General features: G+C 49.6%; 1 protein-coding gene across 2 annotated transcripts in view; it reads left to right on the top strand.

Moving 5' to 3' along the window:
- Zfp64 (zinc finger protein 64) overlaps positions 1-21,821 on the top strand; it is a 62,257-nt gene that overhangs the window by 32,444 nt on the left and 7,992 nt on the right. Inside the window, exons 1-3 of one of the 2 annotated variants that reach the window (NM_001370946.1) lie at positions 10,541-10,910; positions 16,155-16,304; positions 16,998-17,060. In NM_001370946.1, the coding sequence (NP_001357875.1) occupies positions 10,805-10,910; positions 16,155-16,304; positions 16,998-17,060 (319 nt within the window). In that variant the 5' untranslated portion in view covers positions 10,541-10,804. Of the gene's footprint in view, positions 1-10,540; positions 10,911-16,154; positions 16,305-16,997; positions 17,061-21,821 lie in introns of those variants that run through there. The other variant, NM_001369059.1, reaches the window with a different exon arrangement.

Below are 21,821 nucleotides of genomic sequence, written 5' to 3'. Positions count from 1 at the left end.
GCCCCACAGCATACAAGGTTCGTGGGAATCCGTTTGCCTGCTTGGACCTCCACCTCTGGGCTTCTGTCGTGTCCCTCCCCTGCACGTCCAGCTGCGTTGCTGTTTCTGTTTTAGGAAGCTGTTTAGAGGAGCTGCAATCCGGGGGCTAAAGCTGTGTTCCCTGGTTTTTAAGTAGCTCGAATTTGGGAAGGCATATTTTGTCTCTGCTCTCTAACGTTAATGGTTTGAGTCTGAGGATGTGACCTGGAAAATACATGGCATTTGTAATGACTTATTTTGTGTGTATACAGGTGGTTGTTTTGCTTTCCAAGATGGGGTTTCTCTGCGTAGCTCTGACCAGGCTAGTCTCAAACTCACATGATCGACCTGCCTCTGTCTCCTGAGTGCTTTGCACCACCACCTCCAACTTTACTCAGTTTTATTTTGTATGTGTTCTGACTGCACGCATGTCTGTGCACCATGTGTATGCAGTGCCTGTGGAGACCAGAAGAGGGCGCTGCATTGCCTGGAACTGGAAGCTGTGAGCCACCATGTGCTGCCAGGAACTAAACTGGGGTCCTCTGCAAAAGCAATAAGCATGTTGGTCACTAAACCGTCTCTCCAGCCCCCAAATCTGTCTTTTATACCAAAGTGCTTCCAAAGTATTTTCCTGTATGGTGATTTTATGCCCACTAAAATCCATACAATTCACAATCCTTTTTCTATTTGAAAATAGTCACAGGAAGTATTATAGTGCAGGAAGAGGAGGGGTTGGTTTCCCACAACCAGAATGGCAACCAATATTCTGAGTTAGTTACTGTCCGTTGGTCCTTTACACACATTTTCTCTTAAGCAATTTATTTGTATTTTTATTTTGTGTTTGTTTTGCCTGTGTATGTTTGTATACTGTGTGCGTGTAGTGCCCGTGGAGACCAGAAGAGGGCATTGGATGCCCTGGGACTAGAGTTACAAATGATTGCCAACTGCCATGTGGGTGCTGGGAACGAAACCCAGGGCCTCTGAAAGAGAGGCCAGTGCTCTTAATTTCTGAGCCACCTCTCCAGCCAGACACAGTTCCTCTTACTATCTGGAGAAACAGCTCACAGCTTAGGAACCTGGGGTTCATGGAGGTTGTGCGAGAGAGCTCAGTGGTCGAACCCCTGCCTAGAATGCACAAGGTCCTGGGTTCAATTCCCACCAGCATCAGACACACACACTCACTCATGCACTCATGCACACAACCAAAGTGGATGTTTCAAACCAGCCTTGCTGGGCATGGTGGTGCACGCCTTTAATCCCAGCACTCGGGAGGCAGAGGCAGGTGGATTTCTGAGTTCGAGGCCAGCCTGGTCTACAAAGTGAGTTCCAGGACAGCCAGGGCTATACAGAGAAACCCTGTCTCGAAAAAACAAACAAACAAACAAACCAGCCTTAACCCACAATGAGCCTCCATAAGTGTTAACTCTTTCCATCCTCATAGGCATGACCACTCTGACATTGCTAATTAGTCCTGTCCCTCAGGCTAGGGGCGATTGGGTCACCTTCCCAAACCTGGTGAGAGCCTATGTCTAGGGTTCAGCAGGAGATGAATGGTCGCCTTAGTCTGTTTAGGAGCTATAATCAATTGCCATAGATGGGGTGCTTACAGACAACAGAAAATGGTCTCTTGTCATCCTAACGACCAGGAAGTCAGAGTTTGAAGCATCAGAAGGTGGACTTCGGCACCTGAGCCAGAACTTTCCTCGCAGACATCTTCCAGTGTTGTCCTCGCCCCATATTTCTGAAGTCTCGTATTTATTTTAAATGATTTTTTTTATTTATTCCTTGAAAATTCCATTCACGTTTAAAATGTGCCTTAAGTATATCCACACACACACACCCTCCCATGGAGTCTCCTTTATAAGAACACAAGCCCATCCATCCAGTTGGACCCCATCTTTGTAACATAAACACTTCCTTCTCAAAATACGATTTTGAAGGGAAACAAACAGATCAAGACAGACGGGACAGAAGAGAAGGCAGTTTAATGACACTGAGCCATTGATCCAGCCGCACAAAGTGCCACCCATCCCATGCCTGCTCCTGACTTTGTCCCTTATCCACTAAGACTGTTCCTTTCTGCTCTGTTAGAGTCTGTGTTGCTTAGGGGGTCCCAGGGCAGGCATTTTTTGTGTCTTTTTTTTTTTTTTTTTTTTTTTGAGACAAGGTCTCAGGTAGCCCAGGTTGACTTTGAATTCTCTGTGTAGCTGAGAATAACGTTGAACTCACGATGTCCAGTGCTGCATCTCCTCCGTGCTGGGCTTGGACTCACAGCTGTGAGGCTCCGTTTCACGGGCTGCTGGGGACTGAACCCAGGGCTTCGTGCGTGCCAGGCTAGCACGCTGACGACCGCGCTACATGCCCAGCCCAAGCAGCCACTTTTAAAAATTCTTTGTTATTGTGTGGGAGTTTGGGGTACACGTGTGCTACTGTGTGTGTGTGGCGCTCACTGGACACCTTTGTGGGGTTGGTTCGCTCCTGTTACTGGGTTTCCTGGGGCTTGGGTGGCAAAGACTTTTTACTAAACTCCTAACTATCTTGTCAGCCCCCTTCCCCGATTATTTTCTTTTTAATCTAATAATAATGTGCAGATGGGAATGTAGAGTGGTAAAGCAGAGTTCTAAGCGGGTTTAACGTTTCCTAGGAAGGCTGAGAAGGACCTCGCGATCCTGCCGATCCGTGCCAATGTGGCGCTCTGGGGAACTTGTTAAAACTCAGATTCTGATCTCAGCGCTTCTCCGGTTTGAATCCCCTGGGGAGCTGGTTCAGCGCAAACTCTGGGTATGGAGAAGCTTTCTATACATGGACCAAGAAACCTGTTCAGGAATGTACATACCTGCATTGCTCATAATTACCAAGCTGGAGAGCGAGCGCCCTTTGGCTGGGCGCGGCGCGACTCCCAGTGCAGTGTATTCACGTACTGGATTATGGGGGGAACGAAAACAGACTAGGCTGCCTGTGGCAACATGTTGAATCACAGACTTCCAGATTCCGGGGAAGGAGGGACACTCAGTGAAGAGGCAAGACTGTGCAGTGTGTCGTGAGGTGATGAAATTTGTAAGTAAAGCTTACCTCCCCACCCCACCCGCCCCCCAAAAAAGGAGGCAGTGGAAGAGGCGGGCAAAGGAGGGAGAAGCCGATGGATTTGTTAAATCCAAGAATGTGCCACACCTCAAGGTAGGCGGCCTCTCCAGGGAGGTTTAGTTTTTGTTTTTAGACTGGGGGCAGGGGTTGCCCTGAACTGACGAAGCTATCATTTTTACATGTTACCAAGTTTTATTGTTTAAACTTTTGAAAATAATGTAGGGCCTAAAGAGATGGCTCTTGAGAGGACCTGAGTTCAGTTCCCAGGACCCAGATGGTGTTTCTCCCTGCAGCCTGTAACTTCAAGCCCAGGGACTCTGACACCTTCTCCTGCCCTCCATGGGAACCTAATTCGTGTTTGCATACCCTACACAGACATATAGACAGACATAGGCGCACAGTTAAAAATAAATATTTTTAATTAAAATTTTTTGAAAAATATTTCCTGCTTGTGGATGTTTTGCCTCTGCATATGTTTGTCCTGCACATGCACTTGGTGACCGTGGGGGACAGGACAGACAAGGGCATCAGCTCTCCTATAACTGGAGTCACCGATGGTGTGAGTAACCAACCATGTGGATGCTGGGAACTGAACAGCAGCCCATGCCCCTGACCACTGAACCATCTCTCCAGCCACCTCTGCCTTTTAAAAAGTTCTTTTTAAAAACTTAAAAGATTGTGAAACGATTTATCCCAACATGCCAGTCGTCAGTCAATCACACCCTGAATGTGTGTTTTTTTTTTTTTTTTTTTTTTTGGTCTGTCTTTGTCCCCAGAGACAAGTCACAGGCCACCTCTCGGGCCTCGCCTGCAGTTCAAAGTTTCAAAGTGTCTCTAAATACGCGTGCAAACTCTGTGTTATGCTGCATGCCCTATTGCGTGTGTATTGACATGCATACGTAGGGTCACAGCAGCGTCCCACACGTCTTGACCTTTGGATATCCCACTTGGTACAACCTGAAGCATTTTCAGTATCTGTGAATATAGAAACCTGCTAGTTCTGTGTTCTCCTAAATGTATACGGGCTGCAGCTGGTGCAGAAATAGGTGAGTTCTGCCACTCAGAAGATTAATGTCATCCCATGCTTGTTTGCTTCGAGTGTGTTTCCATGGGAAGACAGTGTCTTGTCTAGTTAGAGTGGACTGAGTGCTCACTATTGCTGGAGATAAGTGTAACACGAATCCTATCGTTATCAATAGTTAGCAACATGTAGACCACGGCCTCGGTAGCAGACATCATCTGTGCCCACACATAAGGTTGCTCATCACCGTCCCCCAACTGTAGCGTCATCGCTGTTTCATTGAGGAGAAGTGGGAAGCAACTGGCGGCTTTCAAAAGACCACACAGGGCTGGAGAGATGGCCCAGTGTGTTGGGTTTGGGGTGGAAGCCGAGAAAGTCGATTCAGGTGCCGAAACTTAAAAACGAAAGCTTCGTTTTCTGAGCACTCAGGGAGATGGCCAGTTCTGGATCTGAAGGGAGACTGTACAATGTTTTTTTAAAAGGATGGAAACACAGAGCGAGGGGTGAGCTGCAGTGTTTGCCAGTTGTGTTTTGCCATTTATGGGTTAAACAAGGGAGCACCCATTGGAGACTGGGCTGTATCCAGGGACCGGGCTTTAGGGTCCTTAATTCATTCTCCTAGACATTAGGTCCACAGCTCATAGTGATATGCGGACAAGGGATCGGGTCAGCTATATGTAGATAATTAGGGCATACAGGTGATTGGCTATGTATTCTTTTATAACTTATGCACCTTGGTTTAGATAATAGCGATTTCTATATTCTTTACTGGTTAACGGACAATTAAGAAAACATTTGGAGAAGTGGGATAGGTGTTCCTTCCTAGGCCTGAGAATATGAGCTTGTTTAACCCTGTCAGCAGGATGGAGAAGCTGTCCCTGAGATGTCAGGACTCAGACAACCGTTTGCAACAGACGCCGTTCAGCTGTAGGGGGGTCCCCAGCTCCCCTAGGTCCTCGGACCGTGAGTTTAGTTTCTCCCTATGAGGACTGGAGTCTGAAATGAAATAGTAGTATTTAGAATAACTTTCTTTTGCTTGTTCCTAACAAGTGGTAGGAGAGGCTGTTCTGCAAGCAGAAGGGTTCCCTGTACCCACATAAAAAGCTAGGACCTGCAACCCCAACACTGGGGGAGAGACCGATTGACCAGATGGACGGTTGTTTGTTTGTTATTAATTTATTGAGAGACCCAGTCTCAAGACAAGATTGTCAAGGGTGATAAAGGACGACACTGGGCATCCTGTTCTGGCTCCACGTGCTCCTGAGTGCGTGTGAATAGTCACACACTAAGGTGTATGCAAAACACATGCGCACGCATGCGGCATCCTGTTCTGGCTCCACGTGCTCCTGAGTGCGTGTGAATAGTCACACACTAAGGTGTATGCAAAACACATGCGCACGCATGCGCACACCCGCGCACACGCCACAGAGGGACCAGGTACATCTTCTCGTGAGTCAGAGGTGTACTGTGTAACTTGGATTTTGAAAAGTCATAGGATCCCAGCATTTCACTTTGACCAGCTGCTCATTCCACAAGATGCCTTGACTGACTATGTGAAGGAAGTGGGCAGGCAGCCTGAGAGCCTTTGAAGAGGAAGGCGATAGATCTGTCCTGGAGGAAGTAACCCCTGAAGTGGTCCAGAGTGCGTAAATGCAGGCTTGGGAAGGGAAGAGCACAGTGTCACCTTAAAGAGGACACCCCCACCCCCACCCCACCCCTGCAGCTTGGCTGTCATCTCAAAACCTTCAGGGCTTCAAAGTGACTTCCTTTTCAGTTGAATTTGCAAAAGCTCCTAAGGTTCAAAACTTACAGTTTCTGACCGGCCTCAGTGGGGAAGAGCCGGGAGGGGGGCAGGGATTGTTCCTTCGAGGACCTGAGTTCAGATGCAAGCAGTAGTGCCAAGATGGGCATGTTCCATGCACAAATCTGTAACTGCAGCCTTGAGGAGACGGAGATGGAGACACAGATGGACTGCTTGCTGGCTGGCCTAGCTCGGGTTCAGTGAAGGCCCAGTGTCGAGTAAATGAGGTAGAAAGTGGCAGAGCAGAACACCTAATGTCCTCCTCTGGCCTCTGACCGTATGTGCACATGTATCCCCTTGTGAGGATCACCACACACACATACCCACACACTCCTCAAAAGTTATCAGCTAGATCTAACCACACAAAAAACCCAGCTGACGTGAAAACTGGAGGGAAGGTGACAACCGTGGTTCCCTAACACAGGCCCTGCCTGGGGTTTCTTTCCCACAATTTTTAGTCATGGTTCTTGAAATCATGAACTCAGAAATAAGATTAGTGATTAACATAGGAGTAGGACTTTGAACAGGTGTCAAGCAGGCTTGTAATCCCAGCACTGAACACTGAGGCAGGAGGATGGCTGCATGTTCCAAGACAGCCTGGGATAGATAGGGAGACTCTTATTGGAAGAGAGAGGAGAGGAAAACAGATAGGAAAAAAGGAAGAAAGGCAGGCGGACAGACAGACAGACAGGCTAGAACTTTAAATAGGTACTTTGTAAAATAGTACAACCTAGACACCAGATGTGGCTACACATACCCTTAAAGCTTTTTGTTATTTTTATTTTATGTATATGAGTGTTTCTCCTGTACATGTCTGTGCACCAGAGTTTCTAGTACCCAAGGAGGCCAGAAGGTATCATCAGATCCCCTGGAACTGGAGTTACAGGTGGTTGTGAGCCATCAGTAGGTGCTGGGTATTGAACCCAGGCCCTCTGGAGAAGTGGCCAGTGCTCTTAACTGCTGAGCCATCTCTCCAGCCCTGGTACACCCAGCATCACCTAGACACCCAGTCTAAGTGAACTGGCCACTGAGAAACCAAAGGGCACTTTTTTCTTGTCACTTGGGAGGCAGGGGCAGATAGATCTCATGGAACTTAATCAAGGTGAGCCTGGTCTAGGTCTAGATTGTGTGCTCCAGTCCAGCCAGGGCTAGAGAATAAGAACCTGTCTCAATAAAGAAAGAAACGAGTACTAATCAGTTCTTGCCCTATTGTTGGTGAAAAATATAATTTCCGTTTTATTCTTTGTTGGAATCCTAGATGCAGGGGAAATGCAAATCATGATGGTACTGAGAGACTGTTTGCATTGATATGGGTCCCAGAATGAAAACAGTTGGTCACACTGTGTGTGGGAGATGACGTCAGGTCACGGTCTCCTCTCCCATGCTGGGATGGAGGGACATCGGCATGATCATGTTCTCACCCTCTGTTCCGACATACTCACGTGGCACTTGCATTCAGAAGAGACCAGGACACTCCTGGGGAAGATCACGTATGCAGGCAGCCCAGGCTACACCAGCGCACACTTGGCAGTAGTACAGCTGCCCAGGAGAACAAAGAATACATTATGGTGCTTTCGTCCCATGATTATCCTACATCCCTCAAATGGATGAACAGTGGCAATAATCTGAGAGATCCAGTGGGACATGGTGGCACGCGCCTTTAGTCCCAGCACTTGGGAGGCAGAGGCAGGCAGACTTCTGAGTTCAAGGCCAGCCTGGTCTACAGAGTGAGTTCCAGGACAGCCAGGGCTACATAGAGAAACCCTGTCTCGAAAAACCAAAAAGAAAAAAGGAAAAGGGATTCCTCGGTCCTGTGAGATGGTTTGGTGGGTGATGAGCTGGCCCATGGTCAAGTATAATGTGGTTTCAAGTATCTCTGAGGTCACCCTCAGTGTACCCCTTTTCAAGTTTCTGAGAGGGATTTTCTGTTCCCAGCTTCTTCTTGATCCTGAGACAATCTGGGAGACACTAAACCAGAGCATATGTGTATGTTCAAATGTCTGCGTACAGGGCAGGGAGCAGGGGTTAGGGTCTAGTAGGCACCCACTAACCACTGTCTGACAATCTGACTTGGGTTCCTAGGACCCATGGTAGAAGGAGAAAACTGACTTCCATAGGTTTTCCTCTGACCTACACACATACACACACACACACACACACACACACACACACACACACTCACACACCACATAAATTAATGTGCAAAGAAAAGACAAGATGTCGTTTTTTAGACCTAGCTGGCCTAGGTTGGCCTTGAACTCAAGAAAGACTCTCCTCCTCTGCTGGGATTAACTAAAGGCGTGCCCCATACTCAACCTGAGAAACTTGTAAAGGGTATGGAGAGACAGCTCAGCAGGTCAGAGCAGGTCCAATTCTTCCTCAGGCCCAGAGTTCGGTTCCCAGTACCGTCATCAGACAACTCAGGACTCCTTGTGACTCCAGCTCCAGGGGAACCAACGTCTCTTGCTTCTAGAGACACCTGCACTCAAATGCACACAAGATGCACACACACACACACACACACACACACACACACACACACAGGATTTAAAGTAAAAGCTTTAAACAACCTTTAAATCATCCCGGATAGGCATGGCTGCACACATGTACCAAAGAACACTTCTGTTAGAATAGCTCTCTGAGTGTAACCTTGTGACTTCACTCAGCATTACCTACAGATGCCTAAAGAGAGTGACAACTGGGAGCCCAAAGGGAAGTTTAAGAAAGCCAGCCCAGGGGCTGGTGAGATGGCTCAGTGGGTAAGAGCACCCGACTGCTCTTCCGAAGGTCAGGAGTTCAAATCCCAGCAACCACATGGTGGCTCACAACCATCCGTAACAAGATCTGACTCCCTCTTCTGGAGTGTCTGAAGACAGCTACAGTGTACTTACATATAATAAATAAATAAATCTAAAAAAAAAAAAAAAAAAAAAAAAAACTAAAAGAAAGCCAGCCCAGGGGAGTGGGCAGGTGGGGGGGGGGTAATCCTTAGAAGCAGGGGGAGGGGGATGGGATAGGGGGGTCCTGGAGGGGAAACCCGGAAAGGGGATAACATTTGAAATGTAAATAGGTAAAATATCCAATAAAAAATGCATCCTTTAAAAAAAGAAAAGAAGAGGGGAGGGGAGGGGAGGGGAGGGGAGGGGAGGGGAGGGGAGGGGAGGGGAGGGGAGGGGAGGGGAGGGGAGGGGAGGGGAGAGGAAAGGGGGAAAAGGGGGAAAGGGGGAAAAGGGAAAGAAAAGGAAAGAAAAGAAAGCCAAACCAGTTAACTGGAGAAATGGCTCAGTGATTAAGAGCACTGACTTGTTCTTCCAGAGGTCCTGAGTTCAATTCCCACAACCATCTGTAATGGGACCCCAATGCCCTCTCGTGTCTGAAGACAACTATAGTGTGCTCATATACATAAATAAGAAAGCAAGCCCCGCTTGTGCACACACACACACACACACACACACACGACCTGGCCCTAGGTCCGCCCGGCTGCGGCACTCAGAACCTGTAATGCCATCTTTCTCTAACGTGTCACATCTGCCTTAACTTAAAAATACAGAGTCTCGGGTCCCCACCGCAAGAACTCGCAGCCGGGCAGCGCTGCGTCTTTCTGAGCTGTAGTCACCACGTGACTCTCAGGTTTGGGCAGGCTTGGAGCACAGCCCTGTTTAAGTAACTTCCCAATCTGAAAAAAAAGTAAACACCTTAGGGGGACTAGATGGCTTTGCCGATCCTTGTTGGATGTCGTTCAGAAGGAGGGGTCCCCCTCTGGTCTCGTAAGGTCCCAGCTAGTCTGAGCACGAAAGATCAATTAGCCAAAAACCCCCGGGATGGGACCGCGCCTCAGTCACACAGTGGGTGGGGCCTGTGCCCAGGCTGGCCCCAAAGGCCTCTCCTGTGTGGTCCTAGACCTCGAGTCCCCGGGCAGGAACGGAAGACGGGATAAAAGAGTAGTCACAGGCCTCGCTTCCTGAATCCAGGACTTTCAGCTTCTACTTTTAAATTTGTGTGTGTGTGTGTGTGTGTGTGTGTGTGTGTGTGTGTGTGTGTGTGTTGTCCCATTTGAGACTAGAAGACATCTTACAGGAATGAGTTCTCTCCCGCTGAGCCCTCTTGCCAGCCCAAACCTACTCCACACACACACCCCAACACCCCCTCCAGACTGTAGGAAAAAAGAGTGCACCAGGCAAACTGGAGACACCCTTGTTCTTAAATTGTGTACTCTGACGCGCAGGTGAGAGGACGCGCCACGATCCTCACCCTTCTCCACCTTCGCCTGCGCGTGAGAAAATCCCTGCCAGTTTTTGCGAGAAATATCCCAGTTACCGCGGTCCGGGGCTGGACCAATTAAGAGAGAATGTAAAAGCTCTCCAGCCCGCGTGGCAGCGGCCGCGGCCTCACGTGGGAGCTCGTTAAAAATGCAGACGTTCGGGCCCCACCCCAGACTCACCGAGTCAGAATCTGCATTTTAACGAGCTCCCCAGCGACTCCGGGGAGCACATTAAAGTGGGAAGAGGGCTGGCGCTTCTGCAATTTTAATGAGCAAACGAATCACCTGGGATCTCGTTAAAATGCAGACCGGGTTTCGGCGACCTGAGCGTGCGCGCGCATCACCTGGGGAGCTTGTTAAAATGCAGATTCTGCTGTGGCGGGGCCGGGGTGGAGCTGGAGCTCGTGCGTGGGAGCGGGGTTCCCGGGACCCCTGAGGTCCTGGCTGCCGCCCAAGCGGCTGTCAGGACGCTTGATAAATCGCCCTACCGGGCTGACGGGCGGCGGGGCCGGGACATGCGCGATTCGGCCCGCTGTGGGGGTGTGCCTCCAAAGTCGGGAAACGCGCGCTGTTCTGGAGGCCACTCTTGGGGACCCTCCGGGAGCCTCATCTTCGCGCCATGTCGCGGCGCAAGCAAGCCAAACCCCAGCACCTGCGCTCTCAGGAGCCGCAGCTCGAGCGCAATGAGCCCGGCGGAGTGGTCCCGCGCGCAGCCCGGGAGCCCGGTGAGTAGCCCGGGGACACCAGGGACAGTGGCTCCGACGTCCCAGTTACTCTGGTGTACTCCCCACCCCGGAAATTGTGTAGGTGTCGGGTCTGGACAGGAAAGGGGGCGCGTGTAATGGTGCTGGGAGCTTCTAGACCCCATCTTGGGATTTAGGGACAGCTCCTCTGATGTCCCCCCAACACCCTCCAGTCCCTAGACCTCCCCCAACGGGTGTCAGATCTAGGAAGAGGGAGGTTGGAGTGCGTGAAGTGCTGCAAACCCCTTCCAGTTCCAGCCCAAAGACCTGAGGACAGCTTCTCTAATGTCCCTAACCCTGTACCCCGATAGGTGTCAGATGAGGGGGGTACGTGAAATGGTGCACGAAGCTTCCAGCTCCAGTCCTGGGATTTGGAGACAGTTGCTCTGATGTCCCTATCCTCGGACCTCCATAAGTGTCAGATCTGGGAAGGGAGATCTGTACGATGGTATGCAAAGCTTCCAGCTCCAGTATTGAGCCGCAGACCTGGAAGGGTCAGCGGGTGTTTGTGAATTACGCGTGGTGTCAATTACACCTTGGTGGTGGGGGGCGCTGCTACTCTCCAGGAAAGCGGGAAAACGTTTAGAGAGGCCAGTTCGCCTCCCACACTTGGCAGGGGGATGCTTAGAGTCCGGAGGCTGTCTGCGGGGTGCGCGGAACCCACCTGGGCTCCTGCTTCCGCTGCGTTGCTGGCCAGGTGGACATGCTGGGAACACACTTGCGCTTTTACGAGTGATATCCAGGAAGGGACGAAGCAGGAGCCAAGGACAAGACATCAGCTCTTCATCCACCCTCCCCCCCCACTCCCAACCCCCCCAAAAAACGGTGTGGGATGAGTTTCAAGTGCGTTATCCACCTCCCAGAGAGGGAACCTTCCAGGGACCTGACGGATGCAGGAGGGGGGTGAATGTCTGGGAGAACGGAGTTGTGAGGCAGAAGGTCAGGGCAGCTGCGAGGCGGAGGCCTGTCAGAAGTTGGGGTGCCTCTAGGAAGTTCGTGGAGCCATAGGGGAGGGGTAAGGGAACCACCACGTTTGGAACTAGAAAGCTCTCCCTTCCCGCCTCCGCCAACCCCGTGGACCAGTTAGGAGCAGTGGAGTAACGCCTCCCCCTTAGAGTACCTTAGGTGGAGTGCCGCCTTCCTACTGGCAGATCCCCCACTTCTGAAGAGCCCGGGGAAGGGGGATACCTTTATATGTCTACACATTCCTCCGTCATCTTCAGCTACTTGCCCCCAGGAAGACTGGCCTTTCTAAGGCGCCTCCCTTTGATTTTCTTTCCCTTCAGACTTTGTAGATTCCTCCTGACCCCTCTTTCTGAGGCTAGGGGGTGGGAAGACGGTTTTAAACGGACTTTACACCCTTCTCCACCCGTGGCTTCCCAGCAGGAGGGGGAGGGTGGGGTACTCTTTGCTTTCCTGGACTCAACTCCATTTCCATATCCCCCATCCACATCTGGGCAGAGACCCCAGTGGGCTCCGGTGAGCAGATCTCCACTCTGAGAGTGGAGGGGCTTGGTTTGAGGGCTCTTCTAAATAGTTCATATTCTAAAACCTAGTAAGGGTGTTGTGGGGTCCACTTAAACCCAACATAATTCAAACACCAGGTCAATGCAGATGACAAGAGTTAGTTGTAATCAAGCCACTACTGATCAATCAGGGCCACAGAACAGACTGGGGAGCTGAATTACTATGACCCCGAAAGGACGCTGTAGAACACGTTTAAAGGATAAAACCATAGAGAGGGGGAGCTGGGTGGGCTGTAGCACTGTCCAATCATGTTTTGACATAAGGGGTCGAGCACAGGAGTTTCCATCAATCAGGGCAGGAGTTGGTTCCTGGGCCTGGGAACATGAACTTAGTTTGACCCTGCCAGCAAGATGAAGAAGTTGTCCTTGAGATGGCTGGACCCAAACAACTGTTTCTTTACAACAGATGCCGTTCAGCTGTAGAGAAGTCCCCAGCTCCCCTAGGGCCTGGGACCTAGAATTTAGTCTCTCCCTATGATTAGTGGAGCCTGAAAATGAAACGGTACTATTTAGAATAAATTCTTGTGCTTGTTTCCAACAAGGGTACATAAGCCAGCCACCATGAAGTCCATGCATCACAGGCTTAGCAAAAGCTGGGTGACTTAGAGGGACAGAAACAGAACACCGCAGGAAAGAATTCCAAATAACCCAGGCTAGACTTCAAAGTCTAGTGTGGTAAGCAGAGGTTTATCCATCCCTGCAGACAGCACTGGGGGAGGCAGAGACAAAACGATCCCGGGGCACACTGGCCAGGCTGTCTAGCTCACCTGGCGTGCTCCAGTTCCATTGGAGACCCTGTCTCAAGGAAATAAGATGGAGAGTGACTACAGAAGAAACAGTCATCAAGTTCTGGCTTCCACATGTGTACACACCTTTACACGCATGAACATATGTGTGCTGTATGCACACCTTCATACACATGAACACACGTGCACTGTGTGCATGCCTTCACATGCATGAACACATGTGCACTGTGCACACACCTTCACATACATGAACACATGTGCACTGTGTACATGCCTTCACATGCATGAACACATGTGCACTATGTAAACACCTTCACATACATGAACACACATGCACTGTGTACACACCTTCACACTCATGGACACGTGCACTGTGTGCACACCTTCACACTCATGGACACATGTGCACTGTGTACACACCTTCACATGCATGAACACATGTGCACTGTGTGCACACCTTCACATACATGAACACATGTGCACTGTGTACACACCTTCACACACATGGACAGGTGCACTGTGTGTACACCTCCATACACTGTATACACCTTCACATGCATGAATACATATGTGCACTGTGTATACACCTCTATACACATGAACACATGTGCACTGTGTACACACCTCTACACACATGAACACCTATGTGCATGCACACAAAGCCATGTGGGTTCCCCACACTGTTCTGTATTCGGGAGAGTTATACCCAGTTACACGCAGGCCCACTAGTCAGGTTCTGCTCAGGGCCAGCCATGTTTCTCCTCCCTGCTTTAATTGTGTTTAAACCAAAATGTGGTACCATTCAGCTTGGAAGCATGTCACCATCCATCCCTAATCTAAAACCCAACACAGGATATCTCACCATCTCAGGTGGCTTTTGTGGCAAGCTTGATTCAGGAGTCAGATAAGGCCCCATGCGTCAGGTCTCCGCTCATGGTACTCTCTGGTTTCTTTCTCCATCTCCCTTCCTTCAAGCCATTTGTTGAAATGTTTTATCCTGGAGAATGCAATGCTTCAAGGGTGGCCTGTGACCCATGGTTGAGCTGAAGCAAAGCATTGCTGGAGTAAAGCAAGCCTAAGCATTGCAGAACGGCTGTGTGGGCTGTGTGGGCGGGCTCTGTGCATAAGGGCATGTGCTGCCGAGCCTGAGGGTCCTGGTTCAACCCCCAGAGTCCACATGGTGGAAGGAGAGAAGCGACTCCCACAGCTTATCTTCTGACTTATCCATGAACCCCACATAGGCACACACACACAATAAATGTGAAAGAATAATAATCACAAAGCAGTTCGCTGCCTTCAGTGTCCTGCCGTACCTTGTAAGAACTCTTGGGCTGTCCTAGAGTGCCGGGGTTAAATGTGCCCTACTACTGCCCAGCTGGGAAGTTTTTTTACACTACATCTGTAGGAGAGGCAGAGACGGGCAGATCTCTGTGAGTTCGAGGTCAGTCTTATCTACAGAGTGAGTCCCAGGACAGGCAGGGCTACATAGTGAGATCCTATCTCAAATCAAAGAAGAAGAAGAAGAGGGGGCTGGAGAGATGGCTCAGTGGTTAAGAGCACCGACTGCTCTTCCAAAGGTCCTGAGTTCAAATCCCAGCAACCACATGGTGGCTCACAACCATCTGTAACAAAAATCTGATGCCCTCTTCTGGAGTGTCTGAAGACAGCTACAGTGTACTTACATATAATAAATAAATAAATAAATAAATAAATAAATAAATAAATAAATCTATCTTTAAAAAAAGAAGAAGAAAAAGAAGAAAACCTACATCTTTAGCAGCTAGAAAGATGGCATTGGTGGTTGGGAGACTTGCTGCTCTTGCAGGGCACCTGGGTTCTGTTCCTAAGACCCACACAGAGGCTCACAACTGTTTGTGAGTCCAGTTCCAGGAGACCTGCAGTCCTCTTCTGGCCTGGCAGCTCTGCATACACTCGGTACACGCGTGCATGTAAGCTAAATACTCGTACACATAAAATAAAAGCAAGCATACCTTTTACAAACTCAAAGGGAAAGAAAGCTACTCCATCTTTGAGACTTGGTGGAGCATGGCTGGAGTCCTAGTACTTGGGAATCAGAGGCAGGAGGATCACTACAGTTTCCAGACCACAGTTAATCGAGGCTGGTTGGCTCTGGCTTGATGTTTGAGAAGTGCCCTGCGGACTGGTTAGTTCTTTAGAGGTATTGCTACATTGTTCTTTTTGTCTGTCTGTTCTTGGAAACAGATTTTTGGTTTTGTTTGGGGTTTTTTGGTTTAGTTTTTCCTTCTGGTTTGGTTTGGTTTGGTTTGGTTTGGTTTGGTTTGGTCTGGTTTGGTTTGGTTTGGTTTGATACAGGGTTTCTCTGTGTAGCCCTGGCTGTCCTGGAACTCCTTCTAAAGACCAGGCTGGATTTGCCTGCCTCTGCCTCCCTGGGTGCTGAGATTGAAGGTGTGCAGCACCACCACCAGGCAGCAACAGGTTCTCATGTAGCCAAGGCTAGCCTTGGATTCACTATGTAGCCAAGGATGTTCTTGAACTACTAATCTAGCCTCTACTTCCCAAGCGCTGGGGTCACATGCCTGCACCACCAGGGCTCCCGGCATATTAGGCAAGCACCCTACAACTGAGTCCCAGCACCAGCTCTGGCTTTTGGGATTCATTGTATATTTATATGTATGTGTGTAGTTGTGTGTTTGTGTATGAGCACGGGGGTCCAGGTGTCTGCGGAGGCCAGAGGATCCATCAGATTTCTTCATGCAGGACAGGCTATTGTAAGCAGCCAGACCTGGGTGCTGGGACCCCAGCTCCAGTCCTCTACAAGCTCATCTAGAACTGTCTCTCCAGCCCCTGGTTTTTGTATTTTAAAGTACATTCTGGGAAACTGGCAACAGATGAAAGCAGCTCAAAGCTCCTCTCAGGCTCACCGTGACAGCTGTCGCTCAGCAATCAAGCCAAACTTCCTGTCTCCATTTCAGCCTCTGTGCTCGAAAACGATGTCCAGAAACCGGCGGGCCTCCCTGCTGAAGAAAGCGATGCCCAGCAGGCCCCTGCAGTCACTCTGTCCTTGGAAGCAAAGGAGAGAACGGCCACCCTTGGAGAAAGGACCTTTAACTGCCGCTATCCAGGTAAAGGGTCAAACATGGTGGAAGGAGCCCAACCCTGGCTCGGACAGTGCAGGGAGTCTCCACACCTGCACTCTATTACCCTCCAAGGTACTCACAGGATTGACACACGTCATCTTGGGGGTGGATTCCGTGAGACCCGCACTGGCAGAGCTCCTCGGGAGACTATAATTAAGTTTGTACCTGGTCCTTAACTTAGGGTGTAATCAGGCCTCCATAAAAACATTTTAAGTTGAAACATCTAGAATCTCTGTACTCAGGAGGCAGTGGCTGGAGGATTGCTGCAAGTTTGACAACAGCCTGGTGAGGTAGTGGGTTCCAGTGTTGCCAGATGCTGTATAAAAAGAGAGAAGGCAAGTGTGAGGGCCAGGGATGTGTTCCAGAGACACAGTGTCGCTGAGGATACGAAGGTTCTGGGTTTTGTCCCTAGCACCGCCAGGCAGAAGAAAAATGAGAGATGCACCTGATACTCTCGCCCACCAAACCTCCAAGCCACGGACAGGACACCAGCTTTATACTGCAGCTGAGCAGAGCCACCTCACGCTAAGCCTGTTTCCTGATAAAGTGTTGGCGGCTGCTGTCCTCGGCTGTCATTTGTTGACAGCAGGAAATGGAGGCATGGGTGGGCTTCCATTAGAGGTAACCATGGCGACTCTGGGGCTGGGCGGTTAAGAGCGAGCTTTCCTTCTCTTCTAGGTTGTCATTTCAAAACCGTTCATGGCATGAAAGATTTGGACCGCCATCTAAGAATCCACACAGGTATGTGTCCATTCAGAAAGAAAGAGAGAGAGAGAGTGTGTCTTTCTGCCCACTAGCTTCTAGTTTAGTGGGTGGAGTGGGCTTGGAGGAGGAAGGCAAGGGGATGTGAGGTGCCCTTGATAGAGCTCTGGATGCAGCCATGCTATTTCTTCAGGACGCCCCTGGTTAGACAGTTACAGAGCATCAAAGAGAGTTGCTAAAACAAAGGAGGGTCTGGGTCTGACTTACTGGAGTGCCCAACATTTTGGCATAGTGGCAGAGTATTTATTGTCTATAAAGTTCACACTCCAGAATCAAAGGCTCAAATTACCAGGGTGTGGGGGAGGGGCATCTCAGAATGTTTTGTCTGGACCAAGTTCATAGCTCTCTCCTGCTGTAGGATAATGGGCCCTGGGATGGACCCACCTCCCCACCCCCACCCCGTCTCTGAAACAGACTCAGTTAACTTCAGCCCAAGCCCTCCCAGCCACTGCCACACTCCTTTGTCCGATGATCTTCTGGCTGACGCGGCTCTAGGGTGGTGGAGCTGAGGGCAAAGAGGGGTGCCCCCCAAATCCCTAAACAGCTACTGCCTGAATTGGTTCATTTACTGCTAACGGAACCAAGTTGAGGAGCAGGCTCTAGGTCAAAAGCTTCCAGAGTTTGGCCAGACAGTTTTGTTTTTTTTTTTCCTTAAGCCTTTAAATATCGTAAAGCTTTGGAAAGAAGGTCTCCACAGTTATCCCAACAAAGCTCAGGACACTCCCTTAGCAAAGCCTCAGGAATCCGGGCCTGGGGAGGAGGGATTGTGATAAACATAAGGATGGATTCTAAGGATGGATGCAGAGTAGTGGAGCCTCTGAATAAAGGAAGGGCTCTCTATTTGCAGAGAGACAAAAGCTCAAAATTAAGGCCTAAGACTGGCTCCTCAGAATAGGGAAAGGTCACCAGGTTGTTAGACAACATCCTCTCCAGCCTTCCGGGTGGACATTTCTTTCTTTGAAGGAAAAAAAAAAAAAAAAGGCCTGTATGTACACCTGCAGGCCAGAAGAGGGCACTAGCTCCCATTACAGATGGTTGTGAGCCACCATGTGGTAGCTGGAAATTGAACTCTGAACCTCTGGAAGAACGGTCAGTGTCCTTAACCACTGAGCCATCTCTCCAGCCCCAGTTCTGCTCTTTCTAGCGCTTTCTGGAAGCTGTGCTTCCTACATTAAATACAACCTGATTGTCTCCTGTACAGTTTTAGAGGCTCAGCCATCTCTGGGACCAAGGCAATTGGTCTCAATCTGTGAATTCCTTCAGTAGAAAATAAGATACCTACAGCACCCCTCCCTCTGCCTGCAGCTCAGGAGCACGCCCCTTCTGATTTCATGAAATGAGCAGATTTAATGATGTTGCCCCAGCATCTGGAGGGGCACAGCCTGACTCCAGAGACTGTCGTCGGTCGCTGGCCAGCTTACCTATGGAGCTACAGCATGGCAATCACAGAGCCTCTGAACCTCTGTTAGTTTCTATTGCTGATGGGCAGGGCGGCAGGGTGCCATAGGAGGGCAAAGCATGAAGGAAGGTCAGCTTTCTCCTCTTAATGAGGAAGATTGCACCTCACCCCAGCAGATGAGGCAGCCGGGCATCCCTGGAAACATGCAGGGGTCGGGTCGTGGGGACACTAACAACTCAAGGCCTGTAAGTGTAGCCAGGGTAGCTGGAGCACTCGTTAGGAGCTGGGGGCGTGCTGCTGCCATCTAGTGGGCAGAAGGAAATTACACTCCCAAATCGGTTGGCCCTGGGTGTTCATTGCACCAAGGGTGACTTAGAGAAGTGGACATTCTGACGGTGTTTACCTGCTTGATAAAAGCATGCTGGGAATCCAGGAAGCTGGAAAAGCCAGGCCCGACCCTTGAGGTAAGAAGATAGAGCTGCTTCCTAGAGTTCACGGCATCTGGTTTGCCTCTTGGCATCTCTTAACTGACAGGATGTAGGAGGGGACAGGGCATGGTGGTGGACTCCTGTAGCCCAGCACTCAGAAACTGAAGTAAGAGACTCAAGAACTCAAGGCTTCAGTTTGGTGGTGGTGGCACACGACTTTCATCCCCGTACTTGGTTGGCTCTCTGAGTTCAAGGCCCCCCTAGTCTACAGAGGACAGCCAGGGCTACACAAAGAATGCTGTCTTTTAGAGAACGAGAGAGAGAGAGAGAGAGAGAGAGAGAGAGAGAGAGAGAGAGAGAGAGAATATGAATGTTAGTTCAAGGCCTCACCTACAATAAGAATGTGAGCTGTTTGATGGTGTCCCACAACTTTCATCCCAGCACTTGGTAGGCAGAGGCAGGTGTATCTCTATAAGTTCAAGGCCAGCCTGGTCTATAGAGCGAGTTTCAGGACAGCCAAGACTATACAGAGAAACCTTGTCTTGAAAAACAAAACCAAAGGAATTTGAGGACAGCCTGCTCTATGTGAGACCCTGCAGTGGGGAATAGAGAGGGCTTAACAAATAAAGTCAGTTGCCACCAAGCTGACCATGCGGTGGTAGAAGAGAGCCGGCTTCCACAGATTGTCCCTTAACCTCCACACACACACCATCACACACACACTCACACAAGAGGGGTCGGTGAGAATAAATGAATGTCATTTTTAAAAATGAGAAAAAGCTAGGAGGTCCTGGGGAGCTTGCAGAATCCCTCCCTCAGGGGACCTGGGCAATGGTGGCCTAATGCTAGAATGCCAAGTAGTTGTGAGACCCTTATTGAGGACCCAACTGCACTTGAACGCTGAAGGCTCTGTATCCGTTACTTTTCTGAAGCTGTGATAATTTACAACCAAGGTAACTTATAGAAAGAAGGGTCCATGGGGGCTTACGATTTCAGAGGAATAAGAGGTCTGTCCTGGCAGGAAAGCCTGGCAGCCAACAGCAGATGTGGTGGCCCGAGCATGAAGCAGGGAGCACACTGCGAATAGCAAATAGCACGTAAGGGCTTTAGTCTCAAACCAGCCTCCAGTGAGCTCTCCTCCAGCAAGGCTACACCACCTAACCCCGCCCCCCAAACACCAACGCCAACCCAAGACCAAGTGTTCTCCACCACAAACCACCACAGCCTCCAACAAGCTGATGTCCTCTTGTGCTTTCTACATTAGAAATTAAAGCTGAAACATTAACTACTCATTTTATAATAACCACAGACCCATCAACTTAATATGACATCTAACTGAGCAATAACTATCTAACAAAGCAAAACCTGATTTGAAACGTAGCCCACGCCGTGGAGCGCCCCCTGCTGGAGAGGACTGGTCAGCAGGTTCCTATACCTACGTCTGCATGTGTCTTCTTGCTTGGGGCTGACACTCCGGCCACGGGTGTGGTTGGAAATGAGAACTCCCGACCATTTTACATTAACAGAGCCCAGACTCTTTTTTTTTAAGATTTATTTATTTATTCTATGTGTATAGTACACTGTAGCTATCTTCAGACACACCAGAAGAGGGTATCAGATCACATTGTAGATGGCTGTGGGGAATTAAACTCAGGACCTTTGGAATAGCAGTCAGCGCTCTTAACCACTGAGCCATCTTTCCAGCCTGAGCCCAGAGTCTTTTGGGGGGGGGGGGGGTTGGGGCTTTGGGGTTTTGGGTTTTTGGGTTTTTGGTTTTTTGGTTTTTCAAGACAGAGTTTCTCTGTATAGTCCTGGCTGTCCTGGAACTCACTTTGTAGACCAGGCTGGCCTCGAACTCAGAAATCCGCCTGCCTCTGCCTCCCAAGTGCTGGGATTAAAGGTGTGCGCCACCATCTGCCCGGCGAGCCCAGAGTCTTGTGTATACTAGGCGAATACTCTACCCCAGAGCTACACAACCAGCCATGACCATGGTGGTGGTCGATTCTCTTTCCTTTTCTTTTTCTAATCCATATTGCTTCTCAGAGCAGCTTTAAGTGCACAGAAATGGAACCAAAAGCAACTCCCAAATATTCCTAGTCTCTACTTCCCACAACGTCTCCTGCTCAGGACATCCCAAATGAAAGGTGCCTGTTGTCACAGGCAAGTCTGCATGGGCACAGCATTATGGCCTGAATTCCTTAGTGAACATGTTGTAGGATATCTGATCACACTATGAATGCCAAGATTGTATTATTTACTGAAAATACCTGCTGCTGCTGTTACTTGCTGTGTGGCTCAGCCCTCAGCACACACATTTGATTCCAAACAATGAAGGTAAAGTTAGTTCGTAGAAGGAAGCACCCGTGTTTGAAAATGATGTCCAGTTGAGTTGTGGACAAAGTGACGGATCAGAGAAGGCTTTGGGAGTGTGGCCCTGCCCAGTTCTCAGGAGGAAAGAGAGGATAGAGCGGTGCTGGCCAAGGAGAAGGACGAAGACTGACCGGGACATTGTGCAGAGACAGGGAGAAGACAGAACAAGCTAGGCACAGGTGAAGGGAGAAGATTAGAACAGATTGCCAGAGTTAGTGTGAGGCCAAGCAGAACAAACAGTTCAGGAGAGGCCGAGAGAAAAGCCAGATTGAATCAGTGAGCTTGGAGAAGAGTTTGAGCCAGAACAGCTGAGTTGAACCAGCCAAGTCAGAGCTCAGAAAGAACTAGAAAGGGTGCGCTTACTCAGCAGCAAGTCTCAGGGGCCGAAAGCATGCTGGGCCTGGATTAGATTGTATGGAGACTAGAAGCTTCCAGGACTGGGCCTAGGTTGTCAGACAGAGGCAGAAAGCCTGCAAGAGGATTCTAGCTACAGAGAATAAAAGTTATACCTTACCATAACATGGCCTCTGGGTAGGGCACTTT

This window comes from Mus musculus, chromosome 2, assembly GCF_000001635.26.
Source record: "Mus musculus strain C57BL/6J chromosome 2, GRCm38.p6 C57BL/6J".
In the NCBI taxonomy this organism is placed as follows: Eukaryota; Metazoa; Chordata; class Mammalia; order Rodentia; family Muridae; genus Mus; species Mus musculus.
The sequence above is the reverse complement of the archived record's forward strand: the minus strand, read 5'-3'. Positions and strand labels throughout refer to the sequence as shown.